This window comes from Nycticebus coucang, chromosome 16 (assembly GCF_027406575.1).
Source record: "Nycticebus coucang isolate mNycCou1 chromosome 16, mNycCou1.pri, whole genome shotgun sequence".
In the NCBI taxonomy this organism is placed as follows: Eukaryota; Metazoa; Chordata; class Mammalia; order Primates; family Lorisidae; genus Nycticebus; species Nycticebus coucang.
This window is the reverse complement of record NC_069795.1, coordinates 5,268,948-5,292,981: the sequence shown is the minus strand read 5'-3', so window position 1 is coordinate 5,292,981 and position 24,034 is coordinate 5,268,948. Positions and strand designations below refer to the sequence as shown.

At 40.0% G+C, this 24,034-nt stretch overlaps 1 protein-coding gene across 2 annotated transcripts in view; it reads right to left on the bottom strand.

Moving 5' to 3' along the window:
• DSCAM (DS cell adhesion molecule) overlaps positions 1-24,034 on the bottom strand; it is a 738,786-nt gene that overhangs the window by 606,002 nt on the left and 108,750 nt on the right. For both annotated transcript variants that reach the window (XM_053565720.1, XM_053565722.1), the window contains exon 2: positions 9,437-9,754. In XM_053565720.1, coding sequence (XP_053421695.1) covers positions 9,437-9,754 — 318 coding nt within the window. The remainder of the gene's footprint in view (positions 1-9,436; positions 9,755-24,034) is intronic.

The following is a 24,034-nucleotide window of genomic DNA, read 5'->3' as shown; positions in this document are numbered from 1 at the left end:
GTATACATATACCACAATTTATTAATCCATTCGTGGATCGATGGGCACTTGGGCTTTTTCCATGACTTAGCTATTATGAATTGGGCTGCAATAAACATTCTGGTACAAATATCTTTGTTATGTTGTGATTTTTGGTCTTCTGGGTATATGCCCAGCAGAGGAATTACAGGATTGAATGACAGATCTATTTTTAGATCTCTGAGTGTTCTCCATATATCTTTCCAAAAGGAATGTATTAATTTGCATTCCCACCAGCAGTGCAGAAGTGTTCCCTTTTCTCCGCATCCACACCAACATCTCTGGTCTTGAGATTTTGTGATATAGGCTAGTCTCATTGGAGTTAGATGATATCTCAAAGTAGTTTTGATTTGCACTTCTCTGATGATTAAAGATGATGAGCATTTTTTGATATGTCTGAAGGCCGTGCGCCTATGTTCTTCAGAGAAGTTTCTCTTCAAATCCCTTGCCCAGCCTGCGATGGGATCCCTTGTTTTTTTCTTGCTGATGCGTTTGAGTTCTCTGTGGATTCTGGTTATTAAACCTTTGTCAGAGATATGCCCTGCAAATATCTTCTCCCATTCTGAGGGCTGTCTGCTTGCTTTGCTTACTGTGTTCTTAGCTGTGCAGAAGCTTTTTAGTTTGATCAAGTCCCAATAGTGTATTTTTGAAGCTGCTTCAATTGCCCGGGGGGTTCTCCTCATGAAATACTCACCCAGACCAATTTCTTCAAGGGTTTTCCCTGCATTCTCCTCTAGTATTTTTATAGTTTCATGTCTTAAGTTTAAATCTTTAATCCAATGAGAGTCTATCTTAGTTAATGGTGAAAGGTGTGAGTCTAATTTCAGTCTTCTGCAGGTTGCCAGCCAGTTCACCCAGCACCATTTGTTAAATAGGGAATCTTTTCCCCACTGAATGTTTTTAATTGGCTTGTCAAAAATCAAATAGCGGTAAGTAGCTGGATTCATCTCTTGGTTCTCTATTCTGTTCCTGATATCTACTTCTCTGTTCTTGTGCCAATACCATGCTGTTTTGATCACTATCGATTTGTAGTAAAGTCTGAGGTCTGGTAGTGTGATTCCTCCTTCACCTTTATCTTTTTGCACAGACAGGCCTCCTCTCCTTTCCAAGTTCAGATGGAGGATAGAAAGTACCCAGCACATAGTTCCCAAGCATCCTAAAGAGAGATGAACTCTCTCTCATGAGATATCATTCTCAATTCAGACAGAAAAGGAATTGATAGCTCAGCTTGGTCAACTTATCTCTCTCCCCCAGTCGAGTCACCTGTGACCAAGGGCTCAGGGCTACTTTGTGCAAAGTAGACGCGAGAGCAAGTTAACCGGGTTAATGTGGTCTGGGTTGGGAGGTACAGAGATGCCCACCACATGGGCAGTTATTATTAGTCACATTTATCATAGGAACAGCAAGACAAGTCTCTTAAGTAAACAGGCCGGCCATGTGTTAGTATTTGCTTTTTCTTAAAACAGCATCATCAAGATATAACTGTGCATGTTTACTGCTAAGCTTTGATGTAAGTCCACACACAGGAAGTCACCACCACGACTGAGATGATGAACCATCAAGATGAGGAGAGATCCGTCACCTGGAAAGTCTGCACGTCCCCTGCCACCCCCTCTTCCCATTCCCTGCTCACTCTGCCTTCTCATGCGACCACTAACTAACGTGCTCTCCGTCAGAAAGCGGCACATCAAGAGCTTTGCACACTGCAAATGGAATCCTGTAACACACACTTTTTCCATCGGGCTTCTAGCACTCAACGTAATTTCTTGGAGGTTCCACCCTGCCACTGAGCTTCACAATGGTCCATCTGTTTACCCTGCCCAGTGGCTTTCAGTTATGTGGATAAACCACATTTTAATGGTTTACCTGTTGATGGGATTTGACCCATTTGGGGCTGTTACAAATAAAGCTATTAAGAATATTCCTGCCTAAGCCCTTTTGTGAACATATGCTTTGGGTAAGCATCTAAAAATAGAATGGCTGGAATATTTATCTTTTAAAGAAATTGCTAAACTGTTCCCCAGAGAGGTAATTCCCTTTCACACTCGCACGGCAGCCTATGAGCGTCCTGGCTGCTCCACCCCGTCACCAACACTTGATCTGGCAAGTCTTTCAAATTTTATATGTGTACAGGTTCTGTCTCATTATGGCTTTAGTTTGTATTTTTTTAAACATTAATAAGTAATGTAACATTAGTTAATAATGCAAAACATTAATTAATGAGCTCACTAGCCAGTATACATCGTCTTTGCAAAGACGTCTCTCCAAACTTCTCATCCATCTTTAAAAACAGGATTGGTTATTTCCTCATTATTGAGGTTCTTTTTCCGTTACATTTATGGATAATACTCCTTTAACAGATATGTGTTTTAGAAGCCTTTTTTCCAAGGCTGTGGCTTGTCTTTTATTCTTCTAACAATGTTTTTAAAAAGAAGAAATTTAACATTTTAATACAACACAATATAGCAATTTATTTTTATGGACAATGCTTTTGTTAACATAACTAAGTAATCTTTACATAACCTAAGGTTACAAAAATTTTCTCACATATTTTTCTCAAAAAGTTTTATAGTTTTGAGTTTTGAGATCTATGTTCAATTTTCAGTTAAATTTTGTATAGGTGCAACGTGTGAATTAAAGCTCAACTTTTTACATACAGATATACAATTTTTCTAGCATCATGTGTTCAAAAGACTTTACATGTTTTTCACTGAATTGCCTATGCTATTTTGCCAATATTTAGTTGTCTATATTTATGTGGGTCTATTTCTGAACTCTATTCTGCAACATTACTTATGTTTTTATAATTGCTAATCAGGATGCATTAGCCATTCTAAATAACTGCTCATTTTTCAAGGTTGTTTCAGCTATTCTAGGACTTCTGAATATCTGTATACATTTCAGAATCAACTTATCAATTTCTATTTGTACAAAAAGCCTGGCTATGTTTCCACAGGGTCCATGTTAAATCTATAAATCATTTTGGGAGGAACTAACAACAACACTGAATCTTCCAAACCATGAAAAAGAAGAAAAATGCATTTCTCCTATTATTCCCATCTTCATTAAGTTATCTCAGCAATGTTTTGTAATTTTTCCGTTCATAGGTCTTCCACCTTCTGGCTCAGAGTTATTCCTAAGCATTCATTTTTTTTCCTACTAGAAATTGTATTTCTAAAAATTTCTACCTATAAATTGCATATATGAATGAGTGTTGATTTTTTTATGCTGCAATCTTGATAAACTCATTCAGTTGCAGTAGCTTTTTTGTAGATTCTAACAGATTTTATACACAAGATTATTTAGAAGTGAGTTATTTAGTATTCAAACGCTTGGTGATTTTCTAGAGATGATGTTAGTAATTCCTAATTTAATTTCAACAACATGGATTATATAAATTGAATTTTTAAAATACGCATCTGAGACTTATTCTGTTGCTATGGTATTACTAAATGTCCGTGTGTCAGTGAGAGAAACTGTATTGAGCTGTTGTTGGATAGAATGATCTTTATTTAAATGTTAATTAGGACAAGTTGATTGATAATGTCAGTTTTTTTCTTTTTTTTACCCTTACTGGTTTTCTATTTCTTCTATCAATTATATGAAGAAGGGCATTAAAGTCTCCAAGAATAGTCTTTGTCTGTTTCTCATTGTAGTTCTATAAGTTTTACAATGCTGCTATTAGACACACAAACATTTAGAATGGTGAAACCCTCTTACTTATACGTGGACCCTTTTACATTATGAAATGACCTTCTTTTTAGCCCTGGCAATATTTTTTGTTTTGAAAAATGTTTTGCTTGATATAAATGTGGTTACTCTAGTTTTCTTTTAACACTTTATTTTTACTTTATTTCAGAATATTACAGGGCTACCCATGTTTTGGTTACATAATTTGCTTTTGTATATTTTAAGCCAAAGTTACAATCGTCCCCTTTACCCAGAATGTGTGCATTGGACTAGTTAGGTATGAATTTACCCAACTCCTCCTTCCCCTGCCAGCTACTTCATTTGTGTTGATTTTTACTTCCATATGTGCACATAAGTATTGATCAACTAGTTCCAATTCAGTATTGAGTACATTTGGTATCCGTTTTTCCATACCTGTGATTCTTCACTTAGAAGAATGGCCTCCAGTTACATCCAGGCTGTTACAAAAGATGCTAGAGCACCATTTTTTTTTAGATCACCATTTTTTATGACTCAGTAGTACTCCATGGTATACATATTCCACATATATATATATATATATATATATATATATATATATTTTTTTTTTTTTTAGAGACAGAGTCTCACTTTATGGCCCTCAGTAGAGTGCCATGGCCTCACACAGCTCACAGCAACCTCCAACTCCTGGGCCCAAGTGATTCTCCTGCCTCAGCCTCCCAAGCAGCTGGGACTACAGGCGCCCGCCACAGCTCCCGGCTATTTTTTGGTTGCAGTTCGGCCAGGGCTGGGTTTGAACCCGCTACCCTTGGTATATGGGGCCAGCGCCTTACCGACATATTTCATATTTTATTAACATACTCCTGTATTAATGGACACTTGGGTTGTTTCCACATTTTTGCAATTGTGAATTGTGCTGCTAAAATTATTAGAGTGCAAGTATCTTTTGTATATAATGTCTTTTTTTTTTTTCCCTTTGGGTAAACACCTAGTAGAGGGCATGCTGGATCAAATAGTGGATCTACTCTCAGTTCTTTGAGGTCTTGCCAGGCTCCTTTCCCAGAGTTTGCCCTCCCACCAGCAGCATATAAGCCCACCTTTCCTTTTGCATCTACTTGAGCACTTGTTGTTTTAAATCATTTCAATATTACACTGGAGTTAGGTAATGTCTCATTGTGGTTTTGATTGACATATCCCTGACGAAGATGTTGAACATTTTTTTGTGTTTGTTGGCCATTAGTCTATCTTCATTTGAAAAGTTTCTGTTCATGTCTTTTGCCCACTTTTTAATGAGGTTGTTTGATTTTTTTCTTGCTGATTTGCTTGAGTTCTTTGTAGATTCTGGTTATCAGCACTGTATCAGAGATATAGCATGCAAATATATTCTTCCCTTCTGAAGGCTGCCTATTTACTAGATGAATTGTGTCCTTAGCTGTGCAGAAACTTTTTAATTTTATCAGGTCCCATTTGTTTATTTTTATTGTTGTTGTAGTTGCTTTGGGGTCCTTCATAAATTCTTTCCCTAAGTTAATATCTATAAGAATGTTTTCCAACATTCCTTCTAGAATTTTTATAGTTTCATGCCTTCTTATCTACCATGAATTAATAGCCAATGCCACATTAATAAAAACAAATTGGGAGGCATCACTTTACCAGACAGACTTCAAGGTATACTACAAGGTTGCAGGAACCAAAACAGCCTGGTACGCGCATAAAAACATAGACACAGACCTATTGATTGGAAAAGAGAACCCAGAGATAAAACCATCTGCAAATTACTGTCTTATCTTTGACAAAGCAGAAAAAAAACATATACTGGGGAAAAAAGAATACCTATTCAAGAAGTAGTGATGCTGGGAAAACTGGATAGGCACATGTAAAAGGCAAAAACGGGATCTGCACCTCGGACCACTCACAATGCTTTAATTTAATTCAGATTTTTTGATGAAGATAATATATTTGTATTTAAAGAGTGTTTCTTTTAAACAATGTTCAATCCAATTTAGAAATCTCTGATTTGTAATTACTGCAGATTCCTGGAGCATTTACATTTAGTTCGGATATTGATATGTTAGTTTTAAATCTGTCATCTTCAACATCACATACGACAACCAACCTTACACTTTATACCCCACGTCTCTGCTGTAGTCCTTAAAGCCATTGTTGTCGTGTACTTTACTTCCACCTACGTCACGGATGTCACAAAACAGTGCTATTATTTTTGTTTAAATAAATTATCTTTTAAAAGAAGTTATTTTTAAAAAAATGATTTTCCCCCACATTGTTACTATTTTCACTGAACTTTATTCCTTTGAGTAGAACCAAAATCCAATCAGATGTCACTTTCCTTCTGATTAAAGGACTTTAAGATTTCTATATTGAGGTTCAGCTGCTAATGAATTTTCTGCTTTTGTGTATCTGAAAAAGCTTTAATTTCACCATTATTTTAAACAATATGTTTCACTGGGTATAGAATTCTATATTTCCAGTATTTACGGATTAATGACATATTTTAAAGATGGTTCTTCACTGTTTCTCCATATTGATTTGACCAGAAATCTGCTGCCATCCTTATCCATGTTCTTCTGTGTACTCCACGCCTTTCTTTTGTGGTTATTTGTAATATTTTCTCTCTTTTTTTTTTTTTTTTTGGCAGTTTTTGGCCAGGGCCGGGTTTGAACCCACCACCTCCGGTATATGGGGCTGGCACCCTACTCCTTTGAGCCACAGGCACCTCCCCTGTAATATTTTCTCTTTATCCCTGGTTCTGAACAATGTTATTATAATGTTTCTTGGTGTGTTTTTCTTTAAATGTCTTGAACTTTAAAGTTATAGTTATTGAACTCCTTGGATCTATGGGCTTACAGTTTTCATCAAATTTGGAAAATTCTGGCCAGCATTTCTTTAATTTTTATTTCTAGTCTCACGATCCTTTACCTTGGGGTTTAATGTTTACATTAAGTTACTTGACATAGTATTCAATATTTTTGAATAGACTTGACTTTTTAGAGCAGTTAGGTTTAAATAAAAATTTCACCAAAAGTTCTCATATACTCGCTGTCCTCACCCCTCTCGAATTTCTCTCCTTAGGAGCACCCTTCCTTAGGTGATACCTTCATCACAATTAATGAACGTACACGTGTACGTTTGTGTTAACTAAAGCCTGTGGTTTGCATGGAGTTCCACGCTGTGCCGTTCAGATCTGTGCATAAGGTCATGGACCCCACACCACAGTGTCCGAATAGTGTCACTGCCCTCAAACCTCCAGTGCTCCCCTTACTCACCCCACCCGTCCCAGGAACCCCAAACAACTACTGATCTTCCTACCATATCTGTAATTTTCCTCTTCCAGAACAACTTATAGTGGAACCATACAGGGTGAAGCTTTCTCAGATTTTTTTTAAATTTAATAATATACATTTACATTTCCTCCACATCTTTTTAAAACTTGATAGCTCTTTTCTTTCTATCACTAAGTAATAACTCCCCTGTATGGTTGTACTATAGTTAGTTGTTAAAGAAAAGTTATTCAAACACCATTAAAAAGGCAAGGAAGCATTTATTAAAGACTATTGCAGCAGGAGTCATGACTATTGCAATAGGGGAGAGTAACTCAACTCCATATACAACAAGGATTCACGGGGCTCTATAGGCACTCAGCGGAGTTAGGGGACTGCTGGTGGAAAACTAGTCAGGAGACTGGCCAACTGTTAACAGTAGGCCAAAACTTTATCCACCAAAGGTGGGAGATGAAGATCTTAATGAAACCACACGTTTCTCCCTCCTTTCCTTCCTTCTTTCTTTTTTATTGGGTCTTATTCTGTCACCCACCTACAGTGCAGTGGCTTCATCATAGCTCACTATAACCTCAAACTCTGGGTTCCAACAATCCTTCTACCTCAGCCTCCTGAGTAGCTGTGACTACAAGTATGAGACACCACGTCCAGCTAATTTTCTAAGTTTTGTAGAGATAGAGTCTTTCTGTGTTGCTCAGGCTGGTCTCAAACTCCTGAGCCCAAGCAATCCTCCCACTTTGGCCTCCCAACGTGCTGGGATAAGAGGAGTGAGCTACAGTGCTCAGCCCAGATTTTCAAGCATACAACACACAATCTGAAAGATTATCGTAACAAGAATGTGTTCATAATAGGAAGCAAATTTAATGAGAAAAGAAATTTTGGGGGGCATCCTGATTGCCCATCTCATATGTTGACACTGACACGTTCCACAGGGGCTCAGATATGGAGACTACGGGCACAGAAACAGAAACAGCAGAGCCGTGTAGAAGGAGGCGGTCGGCATAGATGCAGACAAGGGGCTGCAACTCGCATCCTTCCAAAACTCCCCGTGCCATGCAAAACCAACCAATGCTATGACAAGTCGGCAAAACAGCTGTTAGAACAGGAGTAAACATTTAATTCTTCCACGTAACAAGAAACCCGAGACAGAAATAATGGATTAATATGTACAGATATAGCTGTTGGAAATTTCAGGTTTCTCTGTAAGTGCTGTTTTGAAGATTATAAATATGTTTTATAACATATTGTTAAAATGTTCAGTCTGTCAAGTAAAAAGCATTCACTATCTCTCCCTGTTTGTCAGGTTTAGAGGGCAAATTCCATTTGCTTTATTCTAATTATTTGACATATCACATTTTCATAAATCTTGATTAAAGCCAATCTTTTCTTCCCCTTTGTTAAGTGAATTCTTGTGCATGTCTTGGAATTCATGAGCATGTCAAGGAGATCAGAATATAGTTGGGAAAATGACTAGCTGATGGCACAAGTCACAGTGTAATGTTTGATTGCTTACATCAAAGAGATCGTATGTAGGAATTCAGAAACACCTCGTATTTTCCTCCGGTTGTGATGTCTTCTTTTAGCACCTGTTCGCTTCCTGCAGAAATTATTGCAAAGCTCCCCCAGCTCCCTGGTGTATAAGAAACAATCAAAGCCACATTTGCCCCGCCATTACATGATGTCAGTCTACGCAAGTATTTCAGAGCTAGGCTTAAAAAAAAATTAAAATGCTGTTTTCTAAAATGCTGTTTTCTAACAGGAGTCAAGCTGTGGTTTGTTTTGCGGGGTTTTGTTAAGTCTATTGAACCACACAATATGTCCTGTATATGTCATCTTTGATGTCTCCGCATCTCAGGCTGTATTTCTGGGTTGACTTGTAGCAATGGTGATTTAAAAAGACACAATATGTTGTTAAAAGGAACACAGCCAATTCGGGATTTATGCATTGACAACATTTCGGCAACATGTGCTATAGTCAAAAATGTGAAAATAGCCTTAGATTTCCTAAGGAAAGCGGGGATATTAGACTGATGCTGTTTCCACTACAGGACACGTTGACAGTAGGGTTTTATTCCAGCTCAGCTATTCTCTTTTTCTCCCTTTCTTCTTCCCTGGGATGGGCTTGAGGGAGGGTAGGGGATGAAACCAGAGGAGAAGGGAAATGCAGCCCAGCGGGTGTGTGAGACGCTGGGAATTTGAGTGAGAGTATCAACTAGTCAAAACGCGACAAGGTTGGGATAGAGTTAGAACTTTACCAACTTGATAATCACTACTGTCAAACTTAGTTTCAACAGGAGAGGCAGCCTGAAACCCAGACAGGTTCACTCTGAAACCTCACAGATGTCCTCAGCAGGATCAGACAGGGTTTTCACTGATTCTCAGCCTGACGACACCATCGGCCCCCACCCCCCAAAGAAGGCAGGGAGGGAACAAAGCCACAGAGCTGTACTCACCAGCCTTGATGTGGACATCCTGACTTCTAATTTTCCCTGAAGGATTTTCAGCTGTGCAATAATAAGTATTATCATGGATTAAGGTACTGAAGCTTGAAGGAGGGCAGGGGAAAATTTGGAGAGTGCCGTTGGGGTGGACGTGGCGGATCCCGGGGACATCATAGATCTCCTCGCCCGTGGCTAGGTACCATCTGAGAGTCACAGGAGGGACGCCTGCAGCGGGGCAGGGCACCAGAGTCCCCGTGGTGCTGGCAAACACTACCTCTTGCAGAGATGCATTGACAAAGTAGAGGCTGGAGTGTAGGTCTTCACTGAAAACTGCAAAGAGACAGAACAGAGTCCACTGGTAAGGAAAATGCACCGTCCACATTCGTAGTGCAATCAGCCTCGCCCCAGAAGGGTATTTTGAGAAATAATCGTGAGGCTCAACTAAAACGAAATAATTCAAAATTTCTCAAAATAGTATAGACAGAAAAGGACAGAAAAATGAGGCACCATCCTAATATCATAATTTGTACACAAAGGGCCAAGTGCGGTGGCTCACTCCTGTAATCCTAGCACTCAGGGAGGCCTAGGTGGGTAGATCCCTTGAGCTCAGGAGTTTAAGACCAGCCTGAGCTAGAGGGAGACTCCATATCTACTAAAAATAGAAAAACTAGCCAGGCATTATGGAGGGCACCTGTAGTCCCAGCTACTCAGAAGGCTGAGGTAGGAGGATTGCTTGAGCCTGGGAGTTTGAGGTTGCTGTGAGCTGTGACACCACAACACTCTAGCCTGGGCAACAGAATTAGACTGTCTCAAAAAAAAAAAAAAAAGTATACAAAATGTTAATTTATCGTGAATCTTAACTTTTAAGAGATTAGCCTCAGCCTCTGCCCCCAGGTACATACCCCTATTGGATGGTATATTGCGTATTTTGCATCCGTTACTATCTGACTTCCCCACTAAGATGCAAGCCTTCTGAGGACAAGGTTCTGATTTGCTCACATTATTACTTGAGCACAAGTGCCACCTTCCAGGGGGCTCTCAACAGAGAAATGAAGGGAATGATTAGACGCTACTACTGGGATCTCATTGTTCTGGTTACTGGGCATACTGGGAGCCATTATTGAGTGAAATTAGCCACAGGTTGGTTTTTAATTAAAACTTAAGATGATATGTAAAGCATTTAAAAAAGCACAGCTGGTGTGGTCCCACCAATTACCCTCCCTCCGCCCACCCTCCTCCCGCCCCTTCCCTCCCTTTCCCCCTTCTCCATATTCTTAGGTTATAAACTGGGTTATAGCTTTCATATGAAAGCTATAAATTAGTTTTGTAGTAGGGCTAAGTACATTGGATACTTTTTCTTCCATTCTTGAGATACTTTACAAGGATACATGTGAAACTTACTAAATGTAGAATATAAATGTCTTAACGCAATAACTAAGAAAATGCCAGGAAGGCTATGTTAACCAGTGTGATGGAAATGTGTCAAATGGTCTATAAAACCAGTGTCTGGTGCCCCATGATTGCATTAATGTGCACAGCTGTAACTTAATAAAAAAATTCAAAAAAAGCACAGCTGGAAATGTCAGACAAAACAGTGTCAAATCAACAATGCAGATTTTACTAAAAACAGGTACCCTGTTTCCCCGAAAATAAGACAGTGTCTTATTTTAAGGTGTGCTCCCAAAGATGCGCTAGGTCTTATTTTCAGGGGACATCTTATCTTTCCTGTAAGTAGGTCTTATTTTCGGAGGATGTCTTATTTTTTTGGGAAACGGGGTAGTAACAATAAAGACAATTGACAAAAGCATCACTCAATTCCACCAATCTACAGTTTCTGTTTTGATTTTCTCATATTATATATATATATGTTTTTTGCAGTTTTTGACTGGGGCTCGGTTTGAACCTGCCACCTCCAGAATATGGGGCTGGTGCCCTACTCCTTTGAGACACAGGCGCCACCTGATTTTCTCATATTTTCTTCTGGTTCACCGGCCTATGTGCCTTACATATATAATTACACTGTGTTAAAATGTACATGTGTAAAGTATGCCAATGTAATAGACCCTGTTTCATTCACTTAAATTGCACAATATACATAATTCTGGTTCCACCCAGACTTTCCAAGTAAATATTAGTGGACGCACAATTTATATGTTATTACAAATTGTTTTCCTGATCCTTTTATTTAAATAGTTTCTCTTTTGACTTTTACAAATAAAATGTCAGCAAACCTGTCCACACACATTTGGATTTTTAATTCATCTATTGAGCTCCTATATTGTACTCAATAACTAGGGCTTATGGAGTATCGTTTATATGAACAAATAAAATGCAACTTCCAGAACCCCAAAACTAAAGATTTATAAATAAACAATAAGACCCACTTCTCACTCATCTGTGCTTATTTGTGACCTTCTAAAAGCAGGTCACATCCAGTCACACACTTGTAAGAGAGGGAAGAAGCCCCAGATACTTGGAATGAGCTTCACTGGCAGGGATGAAAGCAGCATTTATTAAGCACCTGTACCAGGCAATTTTATGTGACTCGTATTATTAATATTTCATTTACTTCTGTGAACAACAAACAGCTCTTCTTGGTAAGTATAGGTTCCACTTTGTAGAAGACAATGTGGAAATTCAGGGGGGTTGTCACTTGACCAAGGACACAGGGCGAGGCTAGCAGAACCAGGATTCAGTCTTTCTGACGAAGGTTTCTATGATTTGTTTCCTCACCTTAGAACTGAACATGGGAAAGTGGTTTCCCTCACTTGGGCAGGGATCAGAGGCAGCTCCCCACAGACTGGCCTGCCCGTCCTGATTAGTCTTTCTCAGTGGGGACAGAGGCGTTACAGGCCACTGTAGTGTGGTGGGTTTCCTACTAAGCCTGTGTGATAAAATGGTTGTGTCCGTCACTTTGCACAGTTAATGGACATGGTTTGGTAAGAAAGAAATGAAAAAATTAACACTATTTAGCCAGGGACAGTGGCTCATGCCTGTAATCCTAGCACTCTGGAAGGTTGAGGCGGGTGGATTGCTTGAGCTCAGGAGTTTGAGACCAGCCTGAACAAGAATGAGGCCCGTCTCAAAAAAAGAAATTAACACTTTTAGAATAATAAGATTGAACCTGCTCAGTAAATGTGAGGGTGGGGAGTGGCTTGGAATAGTGTAACTCTGAGCAGGGGTAGGAAGCTGATGAGAACAGGTGGGGACTCTTCTCTCAAAGGCCACTTCAAGCAGGCAATCAGAGCTCTCTCCAGATTCCCTCTTGAGGGACAATGTCTCACCAGGCAGCTGGAAATATCCTCAGCTGATTGTCACACTTGGTGTCATCCTGAGCCACAGGGAACTGCTTCATCTGTGGCCCACAGGTGGCGGACTGGTCAAAGGTGGATCCAAAGGCCTGACCTACTTGAGTTAGGCTGGAGACCTCTGTGGCCACAACTCGGCTCCCCCTCTGCCTATTCAGCCTTCCTCCCGAATATTCTCCCACCACAACTTCTGAATGCTGATTTTCCCCCACGCCTCTTCTTCCAGGTAACTCAATGTGAGGAACCAGCTCAGGCTGTGCTGGTCACTGTCTACAACCCTCTACAACCTGCCAGATCCCTCTACAACCCTCTACAACCTGCCACAACCCTCCACAACCATGTGTTTGCCAGATTTCTCTTTCAAGTAAAATAATGGAAAAGTGCCAACAGATATCCCAAGAAAACTCCCCAATAAATAAATAAGCAACAAATAAAATACAAACAGGCACCAAGACAAAAGAAAGCATAATCTGGATATTAGGGAAATTTTGTAGGCAATAATTCCTACTCTGAATGAGGAAATGATGCAACTAAGACCTTCAGGCTACTATTTTCTGGGAGCCCAGTAAATAGGGACAGTCAGTGTATAGTCTGTTCACAAATAAACATTTTCATGTCAAAGTCAAACATTCATATTTTATATACACACTTAGATTTTTAGTTAAATTTTACATGCCAAGTGAGCTAATATGTATAAAGCTTAATGCCTGGCATGCTGTACGTACTTAATAAATGTTAGTTGGTAAATCCATTGTGCTCATTTGTTCATTTTCCCAATTCCTATGAATTGTGATATGTCAAAAGTCCACTGACAATTGGTTCATCTTTTTTTTTTTTGAGACAGAGTTTCACTATTTCACCCTTGGTAGAGTACTATGGTGTCACAGCTCACAGCAACCTCAAACTCTTGGGCTTAAGCAATTCTCTTGCCTCAGCCTCCTAAGTAGCTGAGACCACACGTGCCCACTACAACGCCTGGCTATTTTTGTTGTTGTTGTAGTTGTCATTGTTGTTTAGCAGGCCTGGGCCAGGTTTGAACCCACCAGCCCTGGTGCCTGTGGTTGGCACCCTAACCATTGAGCTACAAGCACCAACCCTTGTCCATTTTTTGATATGATTGTTTGGAATTTCTATTTCGCAAAATTACTTCTGTTTTAAATGGGTTGGAATTACCTCTTACCATTTGAAAATAAAAGATTTATTGAAGTAGAGAGAGAGAGGACCAGATGAAAGGCCCTAGCAGAGGTCCTGATGTAGACAGATGTTAGACAAACCTTGGCTCCCTCCCACTGTCAAAAGCAAAGTCTGCATACCCAAGAGGATTCTGCTCCCCCGTGAGGGCTGCACACTATAGATGTCCCAAAGTGAAGGATTCCCCCCAAAAGACCCCTTTTTCCCTGACTGGGAGAAGAATCAAAAGCTAATCTCAATCTGTACTTCTTTCCAGGTAATCTGATATAAGATAACAGGTGGCTTGTCCAACCGTGATAGAAAGGACCATGTAGAAAGGTCTCATGCATAAATGGCAGATGTCATCTGCCTGCAGACCCAGTATTGGGATGAGGTCCGCGGGTCACTCTGGCTGTTAGGCAGTATATGGCCCCAATACAAACTTTTCCATTTCATTGGTTTCATATGGAATGATGAGGTTACTGACGCCAAAGGCTTGAATTGGAATCAATTTGTCAGTATAGAGCAGTCAGCGACATGGAGTCCCACAGGTCACTGAGACCTGCTGGCTCTTTATCACCCAGGGAACTTTCTCGATCTACCTACATGGAGTGTAGACTCCTGTTTAGTAAAACCAAGAAGGTTAACTCCCAACATCACCAAAGAAGACAGGAGGGATTGCTCTCTCTCCTTGCACAAATTTATCCTTTACCTATGTTTATTTAGTAAATACATTGAAAAGCATGCTGGTGTGGGGGTGGGTTGGAGTGGATGTGATGAAATTCCTGGCCTGCCAGAGCCCAGAAAGAAAAGTCCACTAGGAAGAACAGTTACAAAGTCACTAAGGTGGCCAAAGGTGGTGAGCACTGATGGCTCACAATGAGCTCCTGCACGTCAGCTAAATGGTTAAGTGACTAGTTGTTTAAATACTAAACACCAGTTTTAGACTGTCCCCATAGAGGAAGGGGGGCCAGGGAGGCGTGAGTCTGACACTGTATAACAAGACGACCTTCAACATTTTTTCCATTACTCTTTCTCTACCATTCTGTGACATTCCTCAAGTGTCAGGACACTGACTTGCAGGTAACTGTGTCAGGAGGTGGGACCCTTAGCAGGTGATTAGGGCTGAGCCCTCATGAATGGAATTAATGTTTCTACTATAAGAGTGGGCTAGTTATCGCTGGAGTGGCCTCCTGTAAAAAGGGTAAGTCCTGCCCCATTTTCACCCTACCCATTCTTCTACTGTGTGATGAGCCAAACCATGTGTTTGAACTTCTCAGCCTCCAGAACTGTGAGCCAAATAAACTTGGTTTGTAATTCACCCAGTCTGTGGTATTCTGCTATAAGCAGTGGAAAATGAACTAGGACAACAAATCATAGAATTTCACTCTCTAGAGTCACATAAAACAGGCGATTTCCTTTTAAAATCATGGCGCTAGTTTCCTTGACTATGGAAAGTGAAATCTGCAGGAAGCCGTGTCCCTGAGACTTAGCACCCTCCACCACCTCACTGCAACAGCCATCTCATCTGTCTTGGTCTCCACCACTGGCAGGGACCAAGAGTCTGCCCATCGGGGCCAGCACCGGCTGTGGCTGAGCTGCGGAGCAGAGTGACGCCATTTGTTAAAAGGCGGTCGAGAAACACACATTCTGTAAAAGCCACAGAACTTACTCAAAGGAAAGAGAGGCAGAAGTAGGTGTTCCTCGGGCTCTAAGCACTTTACGGTTTTCTCTTCCAACCACAGGTAAAGTCTTTAGCAATGCTTCTTAAGTCAGAATATGAAAATCATTGCTAACTAAGAAATCAGTTCAGATCAGAAGCAAGGTTAATAGTCCCACCTTGCAGTTTTCAACTCAAACAAAAATGCTGATAGTAGCACTTAAATGTTACATTTGAGCTTTCTAAGAGACTGACATTACCCCAAACATATTGTTAGGAACGGGGTGACTGTCACTCTTCGAGGGTAATTAATTCCACCCAGATTTCTTTTTCCACATCACTCTTCTATCAACTTGATTGTGGGTAATTTAAACTAAATAAAACTTCGTCATATTTGAATTTATCTTCTCATATCTAAAAGCAGCCTTGTTAAGAATAGCAAGTCTTTGAAAATGTAAATGTATACAAGAAACATTCCTTAATTAAATGTATAGTTTCTTATTGAAAACCACATTCTCTGAGCCAGCTTGTGAAATTATTTAAATGACTGCAGGGAAAATGATAAATACATGTTTAATCCTAGTAGTTAAAGAGATAAGCGACCCATTGGGGATTGCTGTCACTTCTCCTTAAAATTTTTAAGGCATTTTACATTAGTCTTTCTCCTTTACACAACTGGTTTTAATAATGTAACATAAACTCATTCTCTAAGATGCCTATCATATGGCCACAGGCAAAAGAAACTGAGACTATGTTCCAACAGCTTTTGTTTCTTCCGACTAAGAGACCATCCACCTGCCTAAATCGTAATACTTCCTTTTATACAGTGCCTCATTCTCTCCAAATACAGGAACATTGGCTCCCTCTAGGAAGGGCAGAGGCAACCTGGATGTGAATTATGTGGAAGCGAAGGGTCCTACAAATCATCTGCAATTTTGTAACAGAATGCTAAGCAAAACATTTATAAAATCCTGGGGCACCAATACCGAGGGGCCTAACAGGAGGAACTTGAAGAGATTGTTTCTTCAGTTGCAGACTTCTCAATATTTTCCATCGTTCTAACAGATGGTATAAGCAAACTACAGTGACAAATATAAAGAAAATTGTTACACCAAAAAGAAAAATAAGTCAATATTTTAGCTTTCTCTAAAATTCAGACAGGGCATGTAAGGAGGGGAGATGTGAAAGTTAAGGTCGTGTTGCAGTGAGCAGTGACGCAGCCGCACATTTGTGAACAGTATTCAGGAAGTACCTACAGGTGCAGGCCTGGTGTGAGGACCAGAAATGCACACGTGAACATGTCTTGGTACCGTTGGCAGGGAATTTTTATTCTAGAGCAGTGGTTCTCAACCTATGGGTCACGACCCCTTTGTAACATTGAAAATACATCCTGCATATCAGATAGATACATTATGATTTGTAGCAGTAGCAAAATTACAGTTACAAAGTAACAACGAAAATAATTTTGTGGTTGGGAGTCACCACAACATGAGGAACTATATTAAAGGGTCATGGCATGAGGAGGCCTTAGGAAGGTTGAGAACCACCGTTCTAGAGGGTTCTGTGGTCATGTAAACAGGTCAATTATAATTTTCTTTGCTGAGTGTTGGAACAGAATTATTCACAAAGGGCTTACAGGAACCCAAGTACTAAAAAAAAAAAAAAAAAAACAATGCCACCTAGGGAAGCTGGGGAAAGCGTTCTGGGAGAGGAAAGTCCATTCTAGGCAGAATACATCAAAAACAACAGGACGCTGAGTTGTCACGTTCAGGAGAGAGTGAAAAGGTGCTGGATAACAGGACCTTCATTGTACAGCAAAAGCCGCAGGTGATTTTGGAGAGGGCACCACAAATTCCTCATTTATTCTGTAATACCTTATCAAGATCAGGGGAATACTAACGACCCAACCTTAGAAGATTTCTGACCCCCAGGAGGCTACACTTAAGGTTCTACATTACAAAGCCTAGATTGCAAGGAATGTCAGATACCAAGCTTAATGTGCTTAATTCTGAAATCAGTAGGGAGTCCCATTCTGGAACATATGCCCAAGAGGATTGAAAATGGAGGTCCACACAGAACTTGTATACAAATGTCTAAAGCAGTGTTATTTATAATAGCCAATGTGGAAATAACCCACGTCTATCACTTGAAGAACAGATAAATAAATGGGGTTTAACCATACAATGGAATATTACTTAGTAGCAAAGAGGATTAAAGTCATATGAAGTGTCCAGAACAGGGAGAGCTACAGAGACAGAAAGTAGATTAGTGACTGACCTAGGATGAGGGTCAGGGTTAGGGATGGAGGGTGAGAGTCAAGGGTGCAGGATTTCTTCTTCTGAAAATGTTCCAAAATCGTCTGTGATGAAAGTTGCACATTTTCTGTGAATACACTTAAAACCACTGAATTGCATACTTTAAATGGGTTTGTTTTAGTGAAACATAAGTTATATCTCAATAAAGCTATTAAGTAAAGCTGGAAGTCACTGAAAGTTCTGTCACAGAACAAACTTCTCAGATTGAAGTTTGAGAAAGCAAATACTGGGTAGACAGAGAGACATCTGGAGGCAGAAAGTCCAGCTGGGCTGCCATGGGATGGTCCAGGCATTGGTGGTGTGAAGGGAGAGAGAGAAAAGGCCTGACTGTGTAGACTCATCTGCTTCCATCCCACCAGAACTTGTGAGCAGGGCTATGGGCAGGATGCGGGTGACGGCAAGGATCCATGCGACGCAAACGCGCCAGCTCACACAGCTGGCTGCACTGTTACTCCACTGACAGAGGAGGCACAAGGCGGGCTGGAGGGTGAAGGAAACAGAGACGACACGTCCCCTGATGTTAAGGGGCACTGCCTTGGGCCACCCAGGAGCAGGTTGAAACTAGGAGGCCAAGACACCAGAGATTCCACAATCCACAAGCTTGTGACAAGTACTCCAAAGGCCATTACTGGGTAAGGTATCTCAAAAAAGTGTAAAGAACAAAGAAACAAAAACCAGAGATCAATTTCTGGGGATAAGATTCATCTATAAGGTGGGAAACAGGTATTTGACAAAAGATTTCTTCCAAAATACGTAATGAACTCTCACACATCAATAGGCAAAGATAAGCCAAAAAAAAAAAAAAGAAAAGAAAAAGAAAAAACAGAGAAAAGCTGGGAACAGTCACTTCACCAAGGCCAATGAGCTCATGAGAAGCACTCTGAGGCCACTGGTCATGGGGGTGTGAATTAAAAGTACCAGGAGGTCACACCGTGCCATGGTCGGAATACCCAAAAATGGGAAAGATGGAATGTAGTGAGGATCTCTAGGAAATGGAGACCCAGGACTCTCCTATACTGCAGGTGGGAATGGGAACCATTAAAATCCACACTGAACACAAGCCTGCCCTCTGACACAACAATTCACTCTTAAGTATGTATGTGCAAAAAACATACATATGTTCACAAAAACACCCACAAGGATATCTATACCAACAACTATAAGATTTGTAAGAATCACAACCTGAAAACTACTCAAATATTGATCAGCAGAATTGATAAGGATATTGTGAGATACATATTTGATATTGAATAGCTATAGAATAATAAAAGTGAACAGTCTACAATTATAAACCAAATATTAAAATCACAAAAGTATAATGTTGGAGGAAAGCAACTAGACATAAAAAGAGTTTAGCCTGTATTGCTCCATTTTTACCAGACATAAAAACAGATAAAACGAATCTATGATGTCAAGATTCAGAACAATGGTTACCCTTGGGAATGGGGTTAAGTGTAGAGAACAGAAAAAGCTCTGAGGGGCATCCAGGCTGCTGGCTAAGTTCTTTTTCTTGATCAGGGTCCTGGGTACACTGGTGTATTCAGCTAATGAAAATATCACATGGTAATATGCACACAGTGATCTGAATGGGTTTTATATTTCAATTAAAAAAAAAAAGAGCTTAAAGAAATGGGAAAAGAAAGAACTATCAAGCAGAGAAAGAGGAAATTATGAGATCAGAAGTGCAAACCCTAGAGAGAATGATGTCTTAGAGATGAAAGGACAGCACTTGTGGAAGTCAACCAGGGGTTTTCAACAGTGCCAAGGGCTCCAGAGAGATCAGAAAACATCAACAGTAAAACAGGCCATTGAATTTGCAAATTTGCGCATATTCATTTTGAATTGTAATGTCATCTGGGTCCAAAATACTTTTATTGATTTCACAGGAACATGTGAGCGGGTATACTTACTAAAATGAACTGCTTCTGTAAAGGTCTTTCAAAATGAAAAGAAATATAACTTAGTCTTGGGTAAATACATCTTAGAAAGCATAACCTTTTGCTGATTCTGAGGCTCCAAATGTTTTTAAATTTGAATAAATGCTTAGAAATTTAGTTTCATGGCTCAGCGCTCATAGCACAGTAGTCAGGGCACCAGCCACATTCACAAAAGCTGTTGGGTTCGAACCCAGCCTGGGCCAGCTAAAACAACAATGACAACTGCAACAACAAAAAAAATAGCCAGGCATTGTGGAGGGTGCCTGTAGTCCCAGCTACTCAGGAGGCTGGAGGCTAGAGAATCGCTTAAGCCCAAGAGTTTGAGATTGCCGTGAGCTGGGACATCACAGCCCTCTACCTAGGGTGACATAGTGAGACTCTGTCTCAAAAGAAAAAAAGAAAAGAAATTTAGTTTCATCTCGATCAGACAATATAAAATCAGATAAATCATGGTCTCATCATGACTTGGAAAGCATTCCAAGCTTCGTTGAAGTAATTCCAAGTCAGGTTATAAAAATATGCTCATATGTTTTAGCAAGTATGCATTTAACTCTAATATATTTCAATCAGTCTCTGATACTGAGGCAATGATGCAACTATCCCCATGAAATAAAAATTGGATAAAATTTCACAATTGCATGAATTTAGAAATACGAAATTCTGTCTTATGATAAAACTGCTACCACCACTCACACACATAAAAACCACTTTCCTGTTATAAACAGCTGAACATTCACGCAGTGTAGACCAATAAACCATGAATGAAGGAAACGAACAAGGTGGGCCCTATAAGTTCACTCACTCACTTCCTGAGTTTCCTAGATCTTTCCAAAAGAGGCAAAGGCAAATAAGACTTGGTGGAATTGTGGGGCTAAAGAGACAAAGTGTGAGACCCGGGGAGGCTAAGGCTTCTAACATTTACAAAGCAGAAAGAAGGAATTTGCTTAGAGAGGGAGCTCCAGGGAGTTCTATCTCTTTAGCTGGCAACAATATTTGCACATGTGTGAGAAAACTACCAAGGCTGGGTATGGAACACCACAAAGAAGCAGGTGAAAAATCCCTGCAGCTCAAATGCGAGAGGAAATAATTAGTGTTTCAAACAGCCAGAGTGGAAATAAAGTCTAATAAATGGAACATCCGTGGAAGCACTCAGAAGTGTATCATCACAGTCGGAGCATCCAAATCAATCATAAAGTGATCCTAGAAAACAAAAAAACTCATCCCAAGTAATTTGAAAGTAAAACAAAATAAAATAATTACTTATAGAAAACAAAAAAATTCCGACAATCGCTAATGTAAAATTTACAATGTCTGACATCCAATAAAAGTTGGACACAAACATGAAAATACGGGCTGGTGTCAAGAGTCAACTCATTCAGTAGAAAAACAGAGAAATGAAAGATAGAATTTGCAGGAGTAGAGGTTAAAATTACTGTTGCAAATAGTATCTCCATATGGTCTGGACAGTAAGAAAATGGGAAAGTATGCTGATGAGAGAAATGGAGAAGATAAAAATAGCCAAAATGAGGAAAGACTAAAATAAAAATAGCCAAAATGAAACTTCTAGTGATTAAAAGTACAATACATGTCTAATAAATACGAAAATCAGACAAAAGATGGTAACGATAGATTTAGGCCCTGCAGAAAAAAACTACAAATGACCCGGAAGGGAAGAGCAACGGAAACTATGCAAATCAAAAAACAAGTTAAAGAGGCTCACAAGGAATAAACACAGAACTGGTGACTTGTGGGATAATATTTTATGGTCTTATATACATATAATTGGAGTTTGAAGAGGAATATGAAGTGCAGAAAATAATTTTTAAGAACTGATACAGAAAGTATCTCATGAACAATAGCACCCCAAACTTCTAATGAATTCAAGAAACACCACACAGAAGAAACACGAAGAAAACTACAACATAGCTCATCATAATTAAATTTCTCAAATCCAGTGACAAAGAAAAAAATCTTAACGGAAACAAGATTAAAACAAAATACCCCTTACATGCAGAGAAACAAAGACGGCAGCAACGTCTCATCAGAAACGATGTAAGCCGGGAGGCAATGGAGAGAGAGATTCAAATCATTGTTTGTTAAAAAGGGAAGAAAAGAGAAATTTCTGATCTAAAATTCTATGTGCACAAAAAATTTCATACATGAAGACAAAATAATGACTTTTCAAATACTCAAAAGCTAAGAGAATTCATCATCAGCAGACCAGCATACAAGGAGGGTTAAATAAAGCCTGACAGGCGGAAGGTCAAGGATGCCAGATAGAAATCTGTGATTTCATGAAAGAAATAAAGAGTGACAATAAAACTGGAAATATGTGAGTAAACATAAAAAAATCATATTTCTTCATTTTTTAAAGTCATCGAAAGTCATCTTTAAAGCAAAAATAATAATAATGCATTCTGCTGTTTGTAATATACACTATGGGTAAAGTGAGTAACAATGTTTGCTCCAAGGCAGGAGGGAGGAGAGAAATTCAAATCTATTGTTGTAAGTCTCCTACTATAAATTAAATGTTGCGTGTAAAATATTATTTTAAAGTAGTTCATGTGATTTTAATGATGAATATTGTAAACACTTAAACAACCATTTAAAAAAAACAAAAAGCAAAGGACAAGTAAACTTTAGAAGTTAAGCCCTTAATGAAAAAAAAAGGATCATTTTAAAAACAGTCCATTAATCCAAAAGGATGTAAGAAAGGGAAAAATGAAGGAACCAACAGGGAATGGTTACCAAGACGGCAAATTCAAATGTAACCAAACGGATCATCACATTAAATATACTGTATTTTACCATAAAAAAATGCACTCCTATGGGAAATGCACAACCATGTGCTGGGTCCAAACTTCCAGGAAAATGCCCAAGAAAGGGGCTGGCTGTTGGCCGGGGGATACCCACCTGGGGAGGGCTACCACTCCCCACGAAGATCACATGGGGCCCTCTGGCAGTCGCCAGCTCTGGGAAGGCTGCCCCTTTCCCCTTCACCACACTGGAGGCAGCCACCGAGATGGCCATGCACACAGCTGATGGGTGGGAGTTGGCCTCTGGGCCCACAGGCAGCCCAGAAGGTCCTGGAGCACTGCATGGGGCTCCCGGTGCCCTCTGCCTTGGCCCTCACCCCACATGGCTGTGGCCCACCTCACCAGCCCTACCACTGCCCCCTCCTCTGATCACTGTACTCAGGAGAAGCCACTCTGGCCACTGTCCAGCATGCCCAGATGAGAGGGCCCGGTGGCCCCAGGAGGCCAGCTGGACCCCACTCCTTTACGGTGCACTACACAGTGGCAGTGCACATCCTTACTGTTCCCTCAAAAATTTTGGAAGAAGTGCTCATGATACATCGCAAAACATAGTCAGTTGTCTAGATGCTCTAATTAAAAGGAAAAAGTATCAGATCGAATGAAAAGTCAAGCCCTAACTATATGCTATCCAAAAGAAACCTATTTTAGATATAAGAAAAATGGTAAGTTAAAGGCAGAATAAAAAAAATACCAAACTAACACTGCTTGAAAGAAAGCTAAAGTGATGTCATTAATATCAAAATAGATTCCAGAATCAGAACTATTCCTGGGTTCCTGGGGATACAGGGTTATCCTCTAATGGTAAAGTGGTCAGTTCCTCAGGAGGACATAGCAGTCCTGACATCCACCTAATGAAACAGCCTCAGAGGACGCGAAACAAGTCTGCTGTAATTAAATGAGAAACATGGACTCCAAAAGGAAAACAGAGCTGAGTCTCTTTCTGCTGCAATGCTAACTATCAGAAGGGTGATGGATCAGTGATTTCTCAGGAGATTTAAGCTACCTTTTTGCATATTTGAGGTTAATAAATTGTGCATAGAAAAAAATCCAATCTGACCTCCAGCCTGTCATTCCCTCAGGTCCAGCCACACTGGTCTCCTCACTGTCTTAGTCCTCCACCACCTTCCGGGTCAGGGACTGCACAGGCACTGGACCCTCTGCTGAAATACTTCACCATTCTTTGTCTAATTAGTTTCAACTCATTCTTTGAATCTTAGTAATTCCTTAGGAATCCACTCCTGGTCTTCCACCTTCCATACCAGACCTCACGTCCTACCTTGCAGCTTTCCATGTCACCTTTTCATAGCCATGTTCATAGCTGTTGGCTGCGTGCTCCCCACTAGTTAGTGCTCTAGAACAGAGGCATTTCCTGAAAGCTGACACAACCTTATATTCATACGTAGA